Below are 19,238 nucleotides of genomic sequence, written 5' to 3' on the forward strand. Positions count from 1 at the left end.
GGGAAGGAGAAGAAGGGTATCACCTGGGATTACAACGTACCCCCTTTTTAACACACACTTAGAATCAGCAGCCGGGGAGATGCTTACTACTTTAAGGAAATACTTCTTAGCATCTTGTCTCCTTATCTAAAAAGCTGCCTTTGGCCAGGTGAGCATCCACTAATTTATTTATTCAGCACTCATGCCAGGTACTAAAGAGTTATGAAGATAAAAGTTTGTGGTTCCTGCCTGCAGCAGGGGCTTGTCATCCACTGGAGAGGCAGACAAATAAGGACGCAGTGATAATGGGGTGTGAAAAGACCTGGAAGGGGAGTGTGTGCAGGAGGAATGGGTATAGCACAAGGGACAGGCCACATAAGTGTGTCTGCCGCAACTTCTCCATGGCAACCTGTTTTTCTTCAGTTCTTCACAATAGTTTCAAAATTCAGGGCCCCTGGGAATCCACTCTAGGACAGAGGTTTATCAGGGAGTGCTCCTGGGACCCCTCCCTGTGGAAGGGAAGGGAATGGGACTAGGAGGCAGAGGAGTGGGCTCTGATACAGCAGTGGTGAAGGTCTCAGCCGACCCACGGGGAACTCTGAAGCTGGGGTGGCCCTGCAGAATTGTCACAGTTGTCCCACGGTGCCTTTGTACCTCTGCCCTGACTAAGCATTAGGTGCAGGCTGCCACAGGGAGAGAGCACATCTTTAGGTGGGAGAACTCTTCCCCCAAGGCAACCTGAAGAGGGCCAGCAGCTGAGGGTCTGCGCCAGCAGCTGGGGAAATAGATCCTTCCATCCCGAATGGGGGTCTCTGTGGCTCACCGCAGCACCCACTATGGTGGAGTGCACTCATGACATTTCCCTAGTCGATAAGGAGTGTGTTTGTAAAGGAAGAGGTGAAGATAGCCTGTCAGTGAGCCCTGGGAAGTTCGAGACGAAGAGGAGTGGTGTCTTCCCAACACCTGTGACCCAAGACCCTGTGGTCTTATGAGCCAAGTGCACACTCCATGGTAGAATATAACTGTGCATGTGGCCGAGTAGGAGTCATGAGCCTGAAACAGCCAATGACAGTGAAGGGGCTCACATTCCAACGCAGCCTTGGCTATTGGGTCTCACCCCATATGCCAGCTGGTGGCTACCTGCAGTGTCTGCTGAGAACACCAAGGAGCAGGCCACTGAATTGCTGTTTCTCTAGTCGGGTGGTTCCTCAGCAGAGTGCTCTTCTGACCACCTGACTTTTTACATGCACGTGCCTGGGCCAGAGGTCGTGAATCATGGGTGCAGAGTGCAGCCTGCGCATTTTTAAAACTCCTTGGGTGCTTCTCGCAGCACCTCAGTCAAGAATCATTGCTCCAGTGCAACATCACACAAAGCACAGTCATGACCCATATTCTAGTCATGAGTCCCAGCGAAGTAAGGCTAGACAGATCCTCTTTTTGTCATATTCTTGCTAATCAGGAACAGCACGTGTCCCTCCTCTTCAACCAGGCAACCTGAAGCGGGCCAGCAGCTGGCTTACCGAGCATTTTGTTATCCTTTTAGTCATCTCCTGTGGAGAACTCCCCATCCCACCCAATGGGCACCGCATCGGGACCCTGTCCGTCTACGGGGCAACAGCCATCTTCTCCTGCAATTCTGGATACACGCTGGTGGGCTCCAGGGTACGGGAGTGCATGGCCAACGGGCTCTGGAGTGGCTCTGAAGTCCGCTGCCTTGGTAAGTGACCTCCCCAGGCCTATCCTGCCCTCTGTTCCCTCCTCAGGACAGGTTACATCTTTCCAAAGTGGGATCCCAGTCTTAGAACAGTACCGTTTTACCTACTTCCCTAAAATGCCTAATCCAAACACCAGCTATTGGGCATCCACCATGACTAAAATCCTAAACTAGCTTCTCTTGGGGCACCCAAAAGAATGAGAACAACTTAAAGTGTGAAGAGACAAGTCTTTGAGGGGTTCTCATTCTGCTCAAACACACTGCCCCTTCTTATTGGCCCCTGAATGATGGGGGAAGCCCAAGTGTCCACCTGCAGGGCAACGTACAGAGACACAGCCCTGTGACAGACCTAAAACACCTTATATATGATGTAGTAGCAAATTTACACCTATATGTTTTTTACACATATAATATAGAAATATATTTCGGTTACTTGCTTATTCTATACCTTATATATATAAAATGAACAATGTTAAACTCATAAAGAAATGAAAAACCTGGCTTACAAAGAACCAAGTCATTATTTCCCGCATGGTTTGCTCATCCCCTGCCTAAACCTTAGTCTTAAGGCTCTCTCTCCTCTCACTCCTCACTTGGACACCTCAAGTGCAAAGGAGGGTCCCAGCTGCACAAACCTAATCGCACAGGTTGGACAGTCTGTTCCAGCGTGCCCCGTGCTTCCCTCCCACTGTCTCTGACCCCTGTCATGTTCACACAGAGCCAAGGATGCGAGTGGAAATGCTAGGAGTATGCTCTACCCAATCCCCATTGAATAAAGATAATGCCCCTGGGTTGACATCCTCTATGGGCCTTGCCATTCAAGGAGAAGGAAGAATGGATTTACATAGTTATTCTCTACACAACCAGGCTTTGACTGCCTCACTGTAGACCACTGTGCCCTCCATTTGGTAGATGCTCAGTTGATGAGAAAAAATGGGGCCAGTGTGTGTGTGCAGAGAGGTAACAGTGATAATTTCTCACCTGCATCTAGACACAGAAACTAAGGGTCCGACATGGGTAGTCATATGGGATGCAATCTTGAAATTTGGGTTGCCAAGTCTTCAACGCCATTTCTATCATGTCTAGACTGCCTGAAGGGTACTCCTGGTCGGCTACTCTCAGGGGGAAGTGGGAAAACAATGGGTGGCTGGGTAACTTGGTCCTTTTCCCCACCATCCCTGTCTCCGCCAACCCTGACCAAGCCCCACCTCACTTTCTGTAAGCTCCTATTTGATTTATACTCTATCCCTGTCTCCCATCAAAGCCGGACACTGTGGGACCCCTGAGCCCATTGTCAACGGACACATCAATGGGGAGAACTACAACTACCGGGGCAGCGTGGTGTATCAGTGCAACGCCGGCTTCCGCCTGATCGGCATGTCCGTGCGCATCTGCCAGCAGGATCATCACTGGTCGGGCAAGACCCCTTTCTGTGTGCGTAAGTATGTTACCCACTCTCCCTAGTCATGGGCTCAGATTCAACGTGGACTTTCTCCCTGGTCCTCTTGGTTAGGTTAGCAGAGGTTTAGCATACTTTTTTTTAATCCTTTATTATTTAAAGAATTACATATGTATCCTTTTTCCACCATTGACCTCTCCCCACTCATTCCCACCCCCACAAGCCCTCACCCCCCTACTGACTGTGCCCATGGGTTATGCTTATATGCATGCATGCTTTTTACAAAGATGCAATTATTACTTTGAATTTTCTGCATATCACTAATTATTGCTTTCACCTTTATTATTTCTTCCCTTGTGATTTATTTGGGTTAACTTTTTTATGCATTTTTTATCTGTTGAGTTGGGAATTTAATTCACTTATTTTCATTCCTTCATTTTATAAGTATGTAGGACTATGAAAGTTCTTCTGGTCACTATTCTAATCATATCCCATAGATTATAATAATTCATGTTTTATTATTAGAAATTTTGCAATTTTAGTATTAATTTCCCCTTTCACCCAGAAATTTTTATATAGAAGAGTATTTTTTTAATTTCAGTGAAAGACTTTTTACTTTTTATTGTTTTATTTAGTTCTAAATTTATTGTATTGTACATAATATCCTATTTCTTAGAATTTACTGATGATCTCTTTGTGGCTTAATATTTGATCTGTTGTTATGAGTGTCCCATGTACATTTGAGAAGAAAGTATATTAAGGTGTAAATTTCTTATATAGTCATGAGATGTGCCTTATTGATTATGTTGTTTTTGCCTTATATACATTTTTTTTTGTCTGCTTGACCTATTTTGTTCTGAGAAGTGTGTTTTAAAGTTTTCTATTATTAGTGTGCTTCTATCTATTTTTCCTCGCATTTCCTGTATTTTATGCTATATACAGGTAGTCGCTGTATTATTTGGTGCATAGATATTCATAATTACTATATCTGCATTATAGATTGTGGTTTTAGCCTTTAAAAATGCCTTCCCTGTCACTTGTAATATTTTTTTATTTGAATTGTACTTGTGCCTGATTTTAGGCTTATAGTATTTACTTTCATCCTTAACATCACAAACACCATTTTGTTCTTATAACATTTTAATGCCATTAGCTTTCACGTATGGACTATACAATAATCAATGAGCCTGTTCTGCTTCCCGGTCCTCACTCCTTTCCCCTTCCATCTTTCGTTGCATTATTTCTACTTTGTCAGAACATAAAAGGTTTATTATAGTGTTTATGTAATATCGCTGTGCCCTTCTCCCTACCTTCATTTTACTCCTAGGTCTACCATTAAATATATGAAAAGCTCACCAATGCAGCCGAAGTTTGCTCAGTTACCTCCTAGCTGGATCAAGCTGAGTCTCTAGTGGATTCCTCAATAATGCCTCCTTTGCATAATGTTCCCCAAGTTCTTGCTTGTTTAAAACTGTTATCTGAACCTTAAAACCTGAAGGATAGCTGGATTGTACATAAAATCCTTGGTCACTATTCCTTTCTTTGACTTTCTTAAATGCCTCTTGGTAAATTACAATTTCATAACATTCTCTCTCTTATAATTTAGTCTTCTTTCTGAGGTAATTTTGTCTTTTTCTCCAATTCTTTCCAGCATGTCATCAATTACCTTTAATTTTCTCGCATGTTTTCTCCATGTCTTGCTTTAGTTTTTTTTTTTATTTTCTGATGCTTAAGATGGTTTTCCATATCTCCAAATGCTTATATATTAATATTTAATTAAGTTTAGAGTGTTGGTACAATTTTCTTACATTTCGTGTGTTTTGTTTTTGATGAGATTTTCATCAACCGAGATGTTTTGATTTCTTTCTGTTTTCTTTTTATCATAGTTCTGTATAGATTTAGGCTGATGTTTTTTATTCATTTTGTGACTTTCCAAAGGTTTACAGAAGTCTCCCTTCGGTCAATGTAGCCGAATATGATTGCTTTGTCTTAAATTTATTTTTCCTTTAAGTATAGTTGGTATACAATCATATATTGGTTATATTAGTTTCAGGTGTACAATACAGTGATTTGACATTTTTATATTTTACAAAGTGATCACCCCATTACTTCCAGTAATCATCTGTCACCGTGCAAACTTATCACAATATTATTGGCTAACCAATACCCTTCCAACCATACCCTCCTCCCTTTTGGTAACCATCCCTTTGGTCTTTGTTTCTGTAAGTCTGTTTTTGTTTTGTTTTTCTTGTTTGTTTGTTTGTTTTTGGTCTTGTTGGGTTTTTTTAGATTTCACATACAAATGAAACCACATTTGTACTTAGGTTTGGTACTTGTCTTCCTCTGCCTGACTTATTTCATTTAGCGTAATACCCTCTAGATCCATTCATGTTGTTACAAATGGCAAGATTTCATTCTTTTTTATTGTTGCATAATATACCATAGAATATATACATCCTCTTCTTTATCCAAGCATCTATAAGTGGACACCTAGTTGCTTCCATATCTCAATGCAATTTCAACATCATTCTTCTCAGAACTAGACTAAATATTCCTAAAATTTATATGGAGCCACAAAGACCCCAACTAGAAAGATGAATAAAGTTGGAGATACCATGCTTCCTGATCTCAAACTATATACCACAAAGCTATAATAATCAAAACAGTATGGTATGGCACAAAAACAGACATATCGATCAATGGAACAGAATAGAGAACCCAGAAATAAACCCTTGTTTATATGGTCAAGTAATCTATGACAAAGAAAGTAAAAATTTACACTTGTGTAATAACAGTATCTTCAGCAAGTGGTGGTGAATAAACTGGACAGATACATGTCTTGTTTTTTAATCGAAGCCTTTCTTGTGTTTGATAAGGGCAAGTTGTTTGTCCCCCATTTTGTTTGTTTGCTTTTCTTTTGTCATTGCAGGACCTTAAGTTTCCCCCTTTTTGTTTATTTTTCCCTTTGTTACCCAGTCTCCAGAGGATAGCTCTTCTCTGCCTCTATCTCCCTCCCCCTCTCTTCTTCTCTCAACTTTCCTTTATCTGTTTGCCTTTCTTTTCTCCTAGAAGCAAGGAGGAGAATCACACTCTCTCCTGCCCCTTCCCTGTAGTCAGTGCACCCTGACGTCCCAGACCCTTCTTCAGGATGTCCCTACTGAAGATGAACGCCCTGTTTCCAGCAGTGATTTTAGAGCAGGATGTGGCCCTCCCCCTGCCTCTCTCTTCTCTTCCCAGGCAGCCTGGGTCTCCACACAGGCTTGCATCAGCAGCATGAGAAGTAGTTCTGCCGGGTTCCCTGTTTGTTTTTCTCCTTCCACATAATTTAAAGTTTATAGCGTTCTCTGTCTTCTAGTTATGCTGCAGGCCTGGCTTTCTACAGTTTTATTTGTTCTTCTTGATCATCTGCATTTTTTTGGATTAGGTGACCATCATTTTTCTCAGCTGCCTTGAAGTAATTCGGAAAATTCTTCACTTTTTAATGCTCCCTAAAGTAAGCCTTGGTGTAAAGTGCGGGGCTGTGTTCTTAATTTTTGTAAGGCCAGTTTTTGTTTTTAATTCTTTTTCTTCATTTGCCTTTATGGAGCAATAAAATAATGAAACTTACTCAGTAAGAAATCCAAGAAAGTAGGTCTTAATAGCTTCTAAAGGATTAAGTTTACCAAAAGCAAGGCCCATCTCTATTCACTTTGTCTTCCAGATGTGCATAAAGAAAACATATTTGGTTTCATTCAGGAGAAAAAAAACTTCAAATGCCTTCAAGAAATTGGCACAGAACGTGTGTGAATAGATTGAGTTATAAAGAATAGAGAATGTTGGTGTCTAGAATTAAGTGGAGAATGTCTGCCTGACCTGAGGATATGTTAGACCTGGTCCACATGGAAAGGCTGTAGAGTAAAGTATTAGCCAGGCGGACCCTGCCCTTAGAGTGCCTGGGTTCGTATCCCAGGTCTGTCGCCATATGTCATAGGGCTGTATGACTTCAGATGAGTTGGTTTACCTCACAGGGTCTCAGGTTTCTCATCTATAACATGCAGACACCTCAAAGAATATTACGAGAAGTAAATAAATTAATACATATTAAATGGTCAGAACAGTAAAAATAATAAAATGATTAGAATAGTGACTGATAGAGATGTCAAGCAGATAGAGATGCTGTTATTGTTGTAATGATGACAATGATGGCGGTGCTGGTGATGCCACCCCCTGTCACACCACAGAATCCAGGATCTTATGTCCCAAGCCCCATTGTCTCCAGGAACACAGAAGCTTGGGGAGTATCTGGAACAGGAAAGAACAAATATTTATAAGTGACTACTCTGTGGTAGGCACCGTGTTAGTTGCCTTCACATATGTACTCGTTTCCAATATCAACCATCTTCAGAGCTTTCCAGCAATCCTTCCTCAGTCCCAGAGCTAGCTCTCGTGCCCACTCCCACACAGCTGTTCTACAATGTCGCCTTTCTTCTGAAGAACCACACTCCATCTCCTCCACCTGTGTTCTCAGCAAATAGCTAAAGCAGTGGTTCTCAACCTTCTGGCCCTTTAGACACAGTTCCTCATGTTGTGACCCAACCATAAAATAATTTTCGTTGCTACTTCATAACTGTACTGTTGCTACTGTTATGAATCATAATGTAAATATCTGATATGTAGGATGGTCTTAGGCGACCCCTGTGAAAGGGTCATTTGACCGCCAAAGGGGTCACAACCCACAGGTTGAGAACTGCTGAAAAGCAAAGAGTTAAGATGGCCTGAAATCAGAGAAGCTGGGTTCAAAACTCAGCTGAAACACTAGGAAACTGTGTCCCTATTTTCCCTTGAGGATAATGATGGTGCCTACCTCACAGGGCTGTAGGATTAAATGAAATAATGTATTTAAACCCCAATAGTTATTTGCCACCTGTATAATCTCACTTTCTATTGTGCAGCAATAATAGAAGCCATCAGACTAACTCCTTCCCCGTCCTGCTTCCCCGCCCACACACCTGCCCTTGTCTTCATCCATCCTCGCCCCGTCCTCTCACCTCAGTAGAAGACTCTCCAGGCCCAAGGCTGTGCCCTCCTCTGAGCCTCTGGGTCTTCTTTCCTCCTGCCTCCTTAGGGAGCTTAGTCGGTTTTTACCTCTCTGCTGCCGATCTTCCCTTTCTATTCATTTCCCTCAGCCTGTAAGACTACATTCAATAAACATTCCTCCTATGTGCCAGACATGTAAGTGTTGAGGATAAAGATGAATTGAATGTGTCATAGTCTCTGCTCTCAGGATGTTTGGCTCTAGTGGTCCATGTGCTCGAGCGCAGTGAAGCGCTCGAGCCTCTGGGGGCCTGTTTTCCTTCCTAGCGGTGTTTCTCCCTCCCCGCCTTTGCAGCCTGGGTTCTCCAGGAAGCAGACCTATCTGGGTGCCTGACATTTCTTGAGACTCCCCCTGGTTCCTGTGACACTCCCACCTCCTGTCCAGTTGTTTTTCTACTTTGCTAAGGGCCCTTCAGTTTCCTTTGCAGGCGTTTTGGTGGATCTGCCCTTCAAAAGGTGCTACTCCCAAAGGTTTTCGTCCTCAGCACTCGTCTCTCACTTTATACGAGTGGTGTTTAACCTTAGGGAGGGAGGTCCTGACCCCTGGTGAACCTGGTGAGAATGAGGGGTCCTCTCCTAAGCTGACTGCATACACCTAGTATTTCACATAGCCTTTCCGTGGGCCTGTGAACCCACTCTCCCACCATCTCCTAACAACTCTGGGTCCCTGGGGTTGGCCTTGGTTTCTGGTCTAGCAGAGTGACCGATCTGTTCAGGCTTGGTTAGTAGTGACTCTGCCCTGTCAAGATTGGCCGGGAACTAGCGTGGGTTTCAGTCAGCTGAGGGCAGTCATCAGTGTACCTAGCAATGAAGAGTGGAGACGGGGAGCCCCGGGGATGAGAGGCAGGACTGTGTTGCTGGGTGACAGAGAACTGCAATCCAGGCCTCTCGCCCTGTGGGGAGTCATTGGATGATTTCTCTCCAGTTGTCCAAGCTGTAGACATGCCTTCAAGGAAGAAGGAATGTCCTTATGAGGACTTCAGGAAATAAAAGTTCTGCAGCAGAAGAGACTAAAGTTAGACTTATGGCTGAACTTCACTGATGGGCATGAGACATGCCAGATGAGAGGAGGATGAACTTCTTGGGATGTGCAGTAACAGGAGGGCTTACCTATCTTCTGTTTTGGTTACAGCAATTACCTGTGGACACCCAGGCAATCCGATCAATGGCCTCACTCAGGGCAACCAGTTTAACCTCAACGATGTGGTCAAGTTTGTCTGTAACCCTGGCTATGTGTCTGAGGGCGCTGCCGGGTCCCAGTGCCTGGCCAACGGGCAGTGGAGCAACACACTGCCCACCTGCAGAAGTGAGTCACCCTGCTCCTCCCACTCACCCCAGGACCTCTGCCATGTGTGGTCCCCCAACCTGAGAGCAAAAGCCCTTGGATTCAGTTCTGCCGTCATGTTGACTGGATAGGGAAGACTGGGGACAGAAGGGTAATAAATGGGACTTCCTCAACCTAGATGCATCTGTGGAAAATGTCATCATTGGCTACATAAAAAGAGCAAACGAAGTCTCACCTGTCAAAATAGCAGTCAAAAACAATCTTTTTAGCCGAAACCGGTTTGGCTCAGTGGATAGAGCGTCGGCCTACGGACTGAAAGGTCCCAGGTTCGATTCTGGTCAAGGGCATGTACGTTGGTTGCGGACACATCCCCAATGGGGGATGTGCAGGAGGCAGCTGATTGATGTTTTTCTCTCTCATCGATGTTTCTAACTCTCTATCTCTCTCCCTTCCTCTCTGTAAAAAAATCAATAAAATATATATTTTTTTAAAAAAACAATCTTTTTAATTACTATTTCTTTTATTTCAGTGAGGAAGATAGAGGGAGAAAGAGATAGAAACATCAATGATGAGAGAAAATCTTTGATCAGCTGCCTCCTGCATGCCCCACACTGGTGAATCGAGCCCACAACCTGGGCATGTACCCTAACCAGGAATTAAACTGTGACCTCCTGGTTCATAGGACGACACTGAACCACTGAGCCATACTGGCCAATCGAAAATAATCTTTTTGTTTACATTTTGTAAACCAATAATTCATCACATAGAGCCCCATTTTTGATGACAGAAAAAAAGCAGAAGGGTTTGAATGGAAAATAAAAAGCAAATAGTCTATGGTTGGGTTGAAGCAGGGGAGGGGAGAGAAGGGGCAGGTTCTGCATAGAGGATATTTGGGCCCCACCTGGGAAATAGCTCCTAAGGCGCGGAAGGCTGGTCGCAGCGGTAAAGGGCAAGTGGACTGTCTGCCTCTTACCAGGAGGGGCCGGGCCGGCTCAGTGACATTTCAGTGGAGTCAGAGTGAGCCGGGCACGAGAGAGCCCAGCCTGACCTGGAGTGGACCATTCTTCACAGGGAGGAGGCTGAGACTCCCTGGACGCCGGCTCCTCCTCGCAGCATTTGGGGTGCAATGTGACAGCTCATTTGTAACTGATACTAAAGGGCCAACGTTTTCAAATGATTTTTTACAACATGAGATACATTCATAACTAGTCCTAAAAGAACATCCTTCTCTTAACTTTTCAAGGCGCTGTTTTGAACGAGTGAAGGTTACAGAGAACAAGACCTTGTTCTATGCCTTCCTTCTGTCATTTGTTCAGGCAGGAAACGTTAAGAACTGCTGCTTTGGGGTGTTCTCCCATGTCCCTTCCCCTCAAGGACTGTGCTTCATCCCCCCAACACAAGATGCAAATTCTCCCGGACCTGCAGCTACACCTACCCCCTACTCACTCCCCACCCCCGACTGGTCCTGAAATCAGAGGGCAGGGATACAACCCTTAGGAGCCTGGCCTCCAGTCCTGCTCCCCACCAGTCATTCTCCAGCCTGACAGAGCAACCTGTCTAAAATGCAAATCCGATCAAGTCACCTCCTGTTTAAAACCCCTTCCCAGACTTCCCACTGCCCTTAGGAGAAAGTACTCTCCTCCATTGGCTTATGGCCTGAGGGCCTGGCCCAGCCTCCTGCCCAGCCCCATCCTTCCTCACTTCATCTGCCCCCAGCCTCGCTTCTGTATTGGGCTTCAGCCTCTTCCATTCCCTCTGCGTGCCCAGTGCCCACACACCCCTAGGGCACTTCCAGACAGTCTCCTCCAATGAAGTCTCTTCTCCATCGCCCTCACCACCCCCTCTCTGTCTAGGTGACTTGTGCCCAGTCACCAAGAGCCAGCTGAAATGTCCCTTCTCCTGGGAAGCCGTTCCCGCTCCACCGCCTGCTCTGATGCTCTGCTCTGTGCTTCCAGAACATTCTCTGCCGCCCCTATTAGAGCACTTATCAAACAAAATAATCACTTATTTGTTCTTCTCTCTAAACCAGCAGTTTTCAACTGGGAATGATTTTACCCGTCCCCCTGCCCCAACAGGGGACAGATGTCTGGAGACCTTTTAGGTTGTCACACTGGAGGGTTTCTATTGGCATCTGGTGGATAGAGGCCAGGGATGCTGTTAAACATCCTAGACCAGACCACCCCACGATGAAGAATTATCAGCCCAACATGTCCATAGTGCCTAGGTAGAGAAACGCTACTTGACTGTGAAATCTGTGGTATCCTTACTGCCCAGAACAATGCTTGGGATTCACAATGCTTGAAAGTGAATAAATGCCACTTATTTGTTTTGTGATGCCAATCTCTCCTCAGAGAGGTTCATCAGGTACCTTAAAAGCTTATCACAGATTTAAAACACCTGCCCTGATGCCTCTGAGATTCAGGCAAGATAATGGTAGCAAAAGTGTTTTGAAAGCAAAAGACACAACATGTGTTATGAATGATACTGTCATTATTCTAAAATTGCCCCCTGATTCTGAGTTAAGCTGCTTTGGGAACCCTTTAACATTTAAAAGTCAAATTTTTCCCCCAGATATTAATCTCTCCCTGGAATACTCCTAAAAGTGATTAAAACCGTTTCCAAAAGAGCCCAACATGCTCAGGTTTTACAGTTGATGAGATTTGCTGCAGGAGACACACTGGCTAGGACCCGGCACACAGATGGAGCAGCCACGCCCTCGAGCGTCGACCCTGCACGGGAGCATGGAGGAGGGAGAGGTTAACCTGTCTGAGAGGGGGAGGGGAGGCTTCTGCAAGGAGGTGCTGTCATGCGAGAATGAGTCCCTTAACCGCATGATCAAGGGGCAAGCAGTCCCAGCCTCCAGACCGCTCCCCCTCCCCCTCCCAGGCAGGATCTGCTTCGTGTTGATCTAGAAATTTTGCTTCACTGGGATTCTGTGCCTGTTGGGCTTCTGAATTCTCATTTAAAAGCATATGAACAGTTGGTCTGTGTCTGATTATCCCGTCCCATTGCAGTCATTAACTGTACAGATCCTGGGCACCAAGAAAACAGCGTCCGTCAAGTCCATGCCAGCGGCCCGCACAGGTTCAGCTACGGCACCACAGTGTCTTACCAATGCAACCACGGCTTCTACCTCCTGGGCACCCCGGCGCTCAGCTGCCAGGGAGACGGCACATGGGACCGTCCCCGCCCGCAGTGTCTCTGTAAGTAGATGTCATTACTCCAAGTGATCACCTATGCAGTCATAGGATAGGTCATGTCATCGAGCTGGGCTCCTGTGTGTGTGTATGTGTGTGTGTGTGTGTGTGCACGCACACATGTGTGCATGTGTGCATTACTTCACAGTGACTGTCGCTGACTGCCCCTTGGATGGCAGAGCCCTGCTTGGCCCCGGTTGGGTTAGTGGCCACACCACCTCGCGTGCTCTTTCTTCCTGGCTGTGGGCCTTCCCAGCACTGCCGCCCCCTCTTCAGCTTTCAGGGTCCTCTTCCTCTAGAATTGCCTGCCTGACAGAACACTGTCTCCCACTTACCCCTTTCTTGCTTTTCCAGAAAGACAACACAGTCCTTCCTTTGAATGCCGCAACGCTTCAGGCAGACCGACCTGGATGTGAATGAATAACTAGCTTCTTTTGGAAGATTTAATCCATTTGCATTTTTTAATGAAATATAATTCACATACCATAAAATTCATTCTTTCAAAGTCTATCATTGAGTGATTTTAACATGTTCACAAAATTGTACAATCATCACCACTCTCTAATTCCAGGGCATTTTCATTAGACCAGAAGGAAACCCTTTAGCAGTCACTTCCCATTTTCCACCACTACCCTACCCACTGGGAATCATCCGTCTACTTTCTATCTGTGCATTTGCCTATTCTGGAAATTTTATGTAGGTGGAATTACACATGTGGCCTTCTGGACTGGCTTCTTTTACTTAGCATATGGTTTTCCAAGTTCATTCATGTTGTAGCATTTATCCATACTTCATTCCTTTTTATGGCCAAATACTATTCCATTGTATAGACATACCACGTTTGTTTACTCATTCCTCAGTTGATAGACATTTGAGCTGTTTCCACTTTCTGGCTGTTATGAATAAAGCTGCTAAGAACATGTATGTACAAGTCTTTGTGCAAACACATGTTGCCAGTTCTCTTGGATAGACTAGTATACCTAGGAGTGGAATTGCTGGGTCATATGGTAACTTTATTTTGAATGTTTTGAAGATAAGCGTTTTCCAAAGTGTCTGCACCATTTTACATGGTTGCCAGCGGTGTGTGAGAGTTCCAGTTTCTCCACATTTTTACTTATGCATTGTTCATCTTTTTCATTATAGCCATTCTCATTGTGGTTTTTATTTCTATTTCCCTAATGACACGATGTTGAGCATCTTCATGTGTGCCGTTAGTTTAGTATCTCTTCTTTAGAGAAATGTCTGTTCAAGTTCTTAGCCCATTTTTTAATCGAGTTGTTTGTCTTCACGTTGTTGAGTTTTAACAGTTCTTTGTATATTCTTGGACACTATACTCATACCAGATACATGACTTGCAAACATTTTCTCCCATTTTGTGGATTATCTTTTCACTTTCTGGATAACGCCCTTTACTCTTTCTCTTGTTGCTTGTGCTTTTGGTGGAATGTTTAACCGTTTGACTGCTAAGGAGCGCTATCGCGCTCTTCTTATTTAAAACAAATTTATGTAAACAATTGGTATTTTTTAATTTTTGTTGTTGCAAAGCAATACAAGTGAGTTTATTGTATAAAAAGTGTTTTACATTTTTTCCCATACACGCGCAATTAGTGCCGCAGTTTTGGCATATGTCCGAAAAAATACGTCAGCAGCCAAACGGTTAAGTCACCATTGCCTAATCCAGCAAGTTTCAACCTTTTTCATCTCATGGCACACATCAACTAATTACTAAAATTCCGTGACACATCCAAATATATATTTTATATTTTGCCAATCTGATCAAATAAATAGGTAAATTTTGATTCATTCACACTGACGGTTATTGTTTTGTTGGTGTTGTCTTTTTTTTTTTTTTTCACTTGACAATCTAAGGGAAGGAAAAGAGGCCAGTGCCCCTGACTAAACAGTCATTGCATGTTTTAAAAATTCTTGCAGCACACCAGTTGAAAATTACTGGCTTAATCCAGTGTCACCAAGATCATCTCATCTGTGACTAAGCATGGTTTCACTTATTCCTTTCCAAACTGAATGCTTGTTACTTCTTTTTGTTACCTAATAGCCTGGCTAGAACTTCCAGTACGATGTTGAATAGATGTGGCAAGAACAGACATTCTTGTCATGTTCCTGGTCACAGGGGGAAAGCTTTCTGTCTTTAGCCATTAAGTATGCCATTAGCCATGGAGGTTTTATAGATTCCCTTGATCAGATCGAGGACGTTCCCTTCCATTCCTAGCCTGTTAAACATTTTTATCACAAAAGGGTGTTAGATGATTGTCAAATTACTTTTCTGAATCTATTGGGATGATCATGTGGGTTTTTCCCTCCTCATTTCATTAATGTGGTGTATTACACTGATTGATTTTCATATGTTGAACCACTCTTGTGTTCCTGGAACAAATCACACTTAGTCATGGTGTATAATGTTTTTATTATGCTGCTGAATTTGGTTTGCTAGTATTTTACTGCGGATTTTTACAACTATGTTCATAAAGGGTATTGGTCTGTAGTTTTCCTTCCTATCAATGTCTTTGTCTGGCTTTGGTATCAGGGTAATACAGTCCTCAAAGAATGAGTTGGGAAGTGTCCTGTTCTAGTTTTAGGAATAGTTTGAGAAAAATTGGTGTTATTTCTTCTTTAAAAATTTGCTAAAATTCAGCAGTGACGTCAACTGGCCCTGGACTTTTCTTTGATAAAAGTTTTTGATTGTTCTATTTATTTGTTATAATTCTATTTAGATGTTCCATTTCTTCTTGAGCCAGTTTTGGTAGTTTGTGTGTTTCTAGGAATTTGTCCATTTTATCTTGGTTATCTAATTTGTTGACCTACAACTGTTCATGTTTATAGTATACTCCTATAATCCCTTTTATTTCTGCAAGGTTGGCTGGTAGTAATATAACCACTTTTATTCCTGATTTTAGCAATTTTAACTTATCTTGTCTTGCTCTTTCTCTCATCAAACTAGCTACACATTTGTCAATTTTGTTGATCTCTTAAAAAAACTTTTAGTTTTCTCTCTCTCCTCTTTCTATTTTCTATTTCAGTTATCTCTTTATTGTTTCTTCTGTTTACTTTGGGTTTAGTTTGCTCCTCTTTTTCAAGTTTCTTAAAAAATAAGGTTATGTTTGAGGTTTGAGATATTGTAATGTAGGTATTTACAGCTATAAATTTTCTTCTAAAAACTGCTTTCACTGCATCTCATAAGTTTTGGCAAGTTACATTTTCATTTTTGTCCACCTCAAAGTATTTTCTAACTTGTCTTCTGATTTCTTCTTTAATCTATTAGTTATTTAAGTGTCTGTTGTTTACTTGCCATATATTTGTGAATTTTCCAAATTTCCTTCTATTATCGATTTCTAATTTTATTGCATTGTGGTTGGAGAATATATTTTGTATGATTTCAATCTTTTCAAATTTTATAGAGACTCATTTTACGGCCTAACATATTGTCTATTCTGGAGAATGTTCCATGTGTACTTGAGAAGAGTATATATTCTGCTGTTACTAAGTAGTGTTCTATAGATTATTGTTACATCTAGTTGGCTTCTAGTGTTGTTCATTATATTTCCTTGTTGATCTGTTTGAATGTTCTATTTATAATTTAAAGTGGGGTATTAAAATATCAAACTATAGTTGTTGATTTTTCTATTTCTCCTTTCAGTTCTGTTAGCTTCTTGCTTCGTGTACTTGGCAGATCTGTTGTTAGGAGCATATATGTTTAGAGTTGTTATATCTTCTTGGCGGATTGATTCTTTTATTATTATAAAATGTCCTTCTGTCTAGTAACAATTTTGCTTTAAAGTTTATCTTGTCTGATATTAGAATAACCATTTAGCTCTTTTTTGGTTATTGTTTGCATAGTATATATTTTCCATCTTTTTACTTTCAATCCGTTTGTGTCTTTGAATCCAAGGTGTGTCTCTTACAACAGTATATAGTTGGGTCTTGTTCTTTATTCATTTTTTCTGATATCTGGCTCTTATGTGTTTAATTCTCATTTAATGTAATCACTGATAAGAAAGCACGTGGAGACAGGGATCATGTGGAGAACAATCAGCGATGCCTCAGCTGACAGCCAGAGCCAAGCCATTGCACAAGGGAACCAATGACAGTGCCTCCAGAGTGTGTCCTCTTAGGGTCAACCTACCTGGTCTCAAGAACTAATTCTGTCATTGAATAGGTCTGTGACCTTGGGCAAGTGACTTTCTGCACCATGCCTCATGTTCCTCCTTAGTAAGATGGAGATAAAAATGGTGCCTACCTCGTAGGGTTGTCTTAAGAAATAAATAATATAATGCTTAAAACTTACTCCGTCCATTACCTATTGCTGTGTAACAAGCCATCTCAAAACTTAGTGGCTTAAAATAGCAACTGCTTTTGTTTGCTCACAGTTAGGTCAGGAACTCAGGTAGGACTTTGCTGGTATATTAGTTGGGTTTTACCAGAGAAACAGAACCCATAGCATACTACATATAAAATAAGAAATTGGCTCACACAATTATGGAGTCTTAGAAGTCCCAAGATCTGCAGTCAGCAAGCTGGAGACCCCGAAGAGCAGATGTCATAGTTTCAGCCTGCGTTCAAAAGCCTGAGAAGTAGGAGAGCCAACAGTGTAAATTCCAGTCCAAGGGCAGGAGAACACTGATGTCCCAGCTCAAAGGCAGAGAGAGAAGTCTCTCAGCCTTCTTGTTCTGTTCTGGCCTTCAGGAGATTGGATGAGGCACACCCACACTGGAGAGAGCAATCTGCTTTATCCAGTCTACTTACTCAGATTTTAATCTCATTAAGAAATGCTCTCAGAATAACTCTTGAACAACTATCTGGGCATCCTTTGGCCCAGTCAAGTTGACAGCTGTCATCAGGGACAGCATTAGGCTAACTCAAGAACTAATTCTATCATTGCATAGGTCTGGTCATCTTTTCTGGTCATCATCCCTGCCATACCCTGTCCCCTTTCCAGATACAAGCCATGACTACAAGTATCTCCTACCATACCCCAAGGTTTAATCCATCCACGTCATTATCATCTCTTCTTGAACTAATGCAACACCTCCCTCATTCTTTCCCCATTCTAGAATGTTCTCCACATGTAATTAGAATGTTCTTAAAATATATATCAGGTCATATCACTCCAGTGGCATCCCTTCGTGCTTATAATAAAATCTATATTCTAGGCCATCCTAGCAACCTCTCCACCCATGTCGTCTTCCCTTCTTTCCCTGCCCTGTCTATTCCAGCAGCCCTGGCTTTCTTGCTGGTCCTCAAACACACCAAGTTCATTCTGGCCGCTGGACCTTTACACCTGATGTTCCTTCCCTCAGGATGCTCTTCACCCAGATCTTGCATGGCTGGCCTCTTCACATCACTCAAATCACTGCTCAAATGTCACCTCCTCAGTGAGGTCTTCCCCGCCCACCCCGCTCAAAAACAGCATCCTCATCCCACCCCTGACCACCCTTTTCCTGGTGCAGCTTTATTTTCCTTCTTAGCATCTGCTTAGAATTGTCTATTCATGTTATTAGTTATAGTCTCTCTTCCCCACTAGAGTATAAGCTCCACAAGAGCATGAACTTGATTCTTCCAAACACACAGAACAGCGCCTGGCACCCAGCGGGCACTCGATAAATAGGTGCCAAGTACATGAAAGAGCCGGAGGTCCACCTGTGGCAAGAGCGATGGGAAGACAAAGCACAGTGTGCCTGAACCTGTGCACCTCAGCTCCGTCTCACCACCGGTTCTCACAGTCACGCTTTGCTGTTTCAGGAAAGGGAACTTGCAGACTTAAGGTGTCAAGTTGGGGACAATGGATGTGGGCAATTATAAGAAGCATTTAGGAAAGGACTATAACTGGCCCTTGTTCTGGAACCTGTGGCCAACGCAGACAATCCCAGGATCCCGATTGCCCGTATTGTCTTATGTGTGCTATGTGCACCACCTTTCTGCCAGAGACATTAGGGCATGTCCTAGAGCAGCGAGGAAGAGTCAAGAGAGAAAAGCAACAAATAGGATTGCATACCTACCACATGTATTATCTCTTCAACTCTTAAAACACAGGTATCACTCTTCATTTCACCGATATGGGAACTGTACAGCGAGATGGGTAGGCATTGCCTGCTGATGTCAGCTGGGTGTGCCAGCAGGGAGTTTGCTTCGATTGATACCCAGGGTTTCTCTCCTCTCCGCCTGTCACTACCAAAAGCCTAGTGTGTGTCCTGTGATGACGCTCTCTCCCTGAGCAGAGTTGCTGACATGTTTGCTCTTCCCCACAGTGGTGTCCTGTGGCCATCCAGGTTCCCCACCCCATTCGCAGATGTCCGGGGACAACTATACCGTGGGGGCAGTCGTGCATTACAGTTGCAGTGGCAAACGGACTCTGGTGGGAAACGCCACCCGCGTGTGTGGACTAGATGGACACTGGACAGGCTCCCTGCCACACTGCTCAGGTATGGGGCCTAAGGGAATACTTGGCTAATGGGAGAGGGACAAGCTCCCCAAGTGTGAGTGTGATAGAAGAACAGGAGGAAAGCAGGGCTTTTGAGCCCTCCTCTCACCCCCACCAGGCAGAGGGCACAACTATGAGAGGTCCCAGCTGGGCCT

The 19,238-nt window shown here is 43.5% G+C and overlaps 1 protein-coding gene across 1 annotated transcript in view; it reads left to right on the forward strand.

Moving 5' to 3' along the window:
- The window catches only part of CSMD2 (CUB and Sushi multiple domains 2), a 495,158-nt gene that overhangs the window by 448,817 nt on the left and 27,103 nt on the right, over nucleotides 1–19,238 (forward strand). Inside the window, exons 53-57 of the mRNA XM_015572780.1 lie at nucleotides 1,523–1,696; nucleotides 2,958–3,131; nucleotides 9,298–9,471; nucleotides 12,465–12,653; nucleotides 18,911–19,084. Coding sequence (XP_015428266.1) covers nucleotides 1,523–1,696; nucleotides 2,958–3,131; nucleotides 9,298–9,471; nucleotides 12,465–12,653; nucleotides 18,911–19,084 — 885 coding nt within the window. The remainder of the gene's footprint in view (nucleotides 1–1,522; nucleotides 1,697–2,957; nucleotides 3,132–9,297; nucleotides 9,472–12,464; nucleotides 12,654–18,910; nucleotides 19,085–19,238) is intronic.

This window comes from Myotis davidii, unplaced genomic scaffold (genome assembly GCF_000327345.1).
Source record: "Myotis davidii unplaced genomic scaffold, ASM32734v1 scaffold88, whole genome shotgun sequence".
Lineage (NCBI taxonomy): Eukaryota > Metazoa > Chordata > Mammalia > Chiroptera > Vespertilionidae > Myotis > Myotis davidii.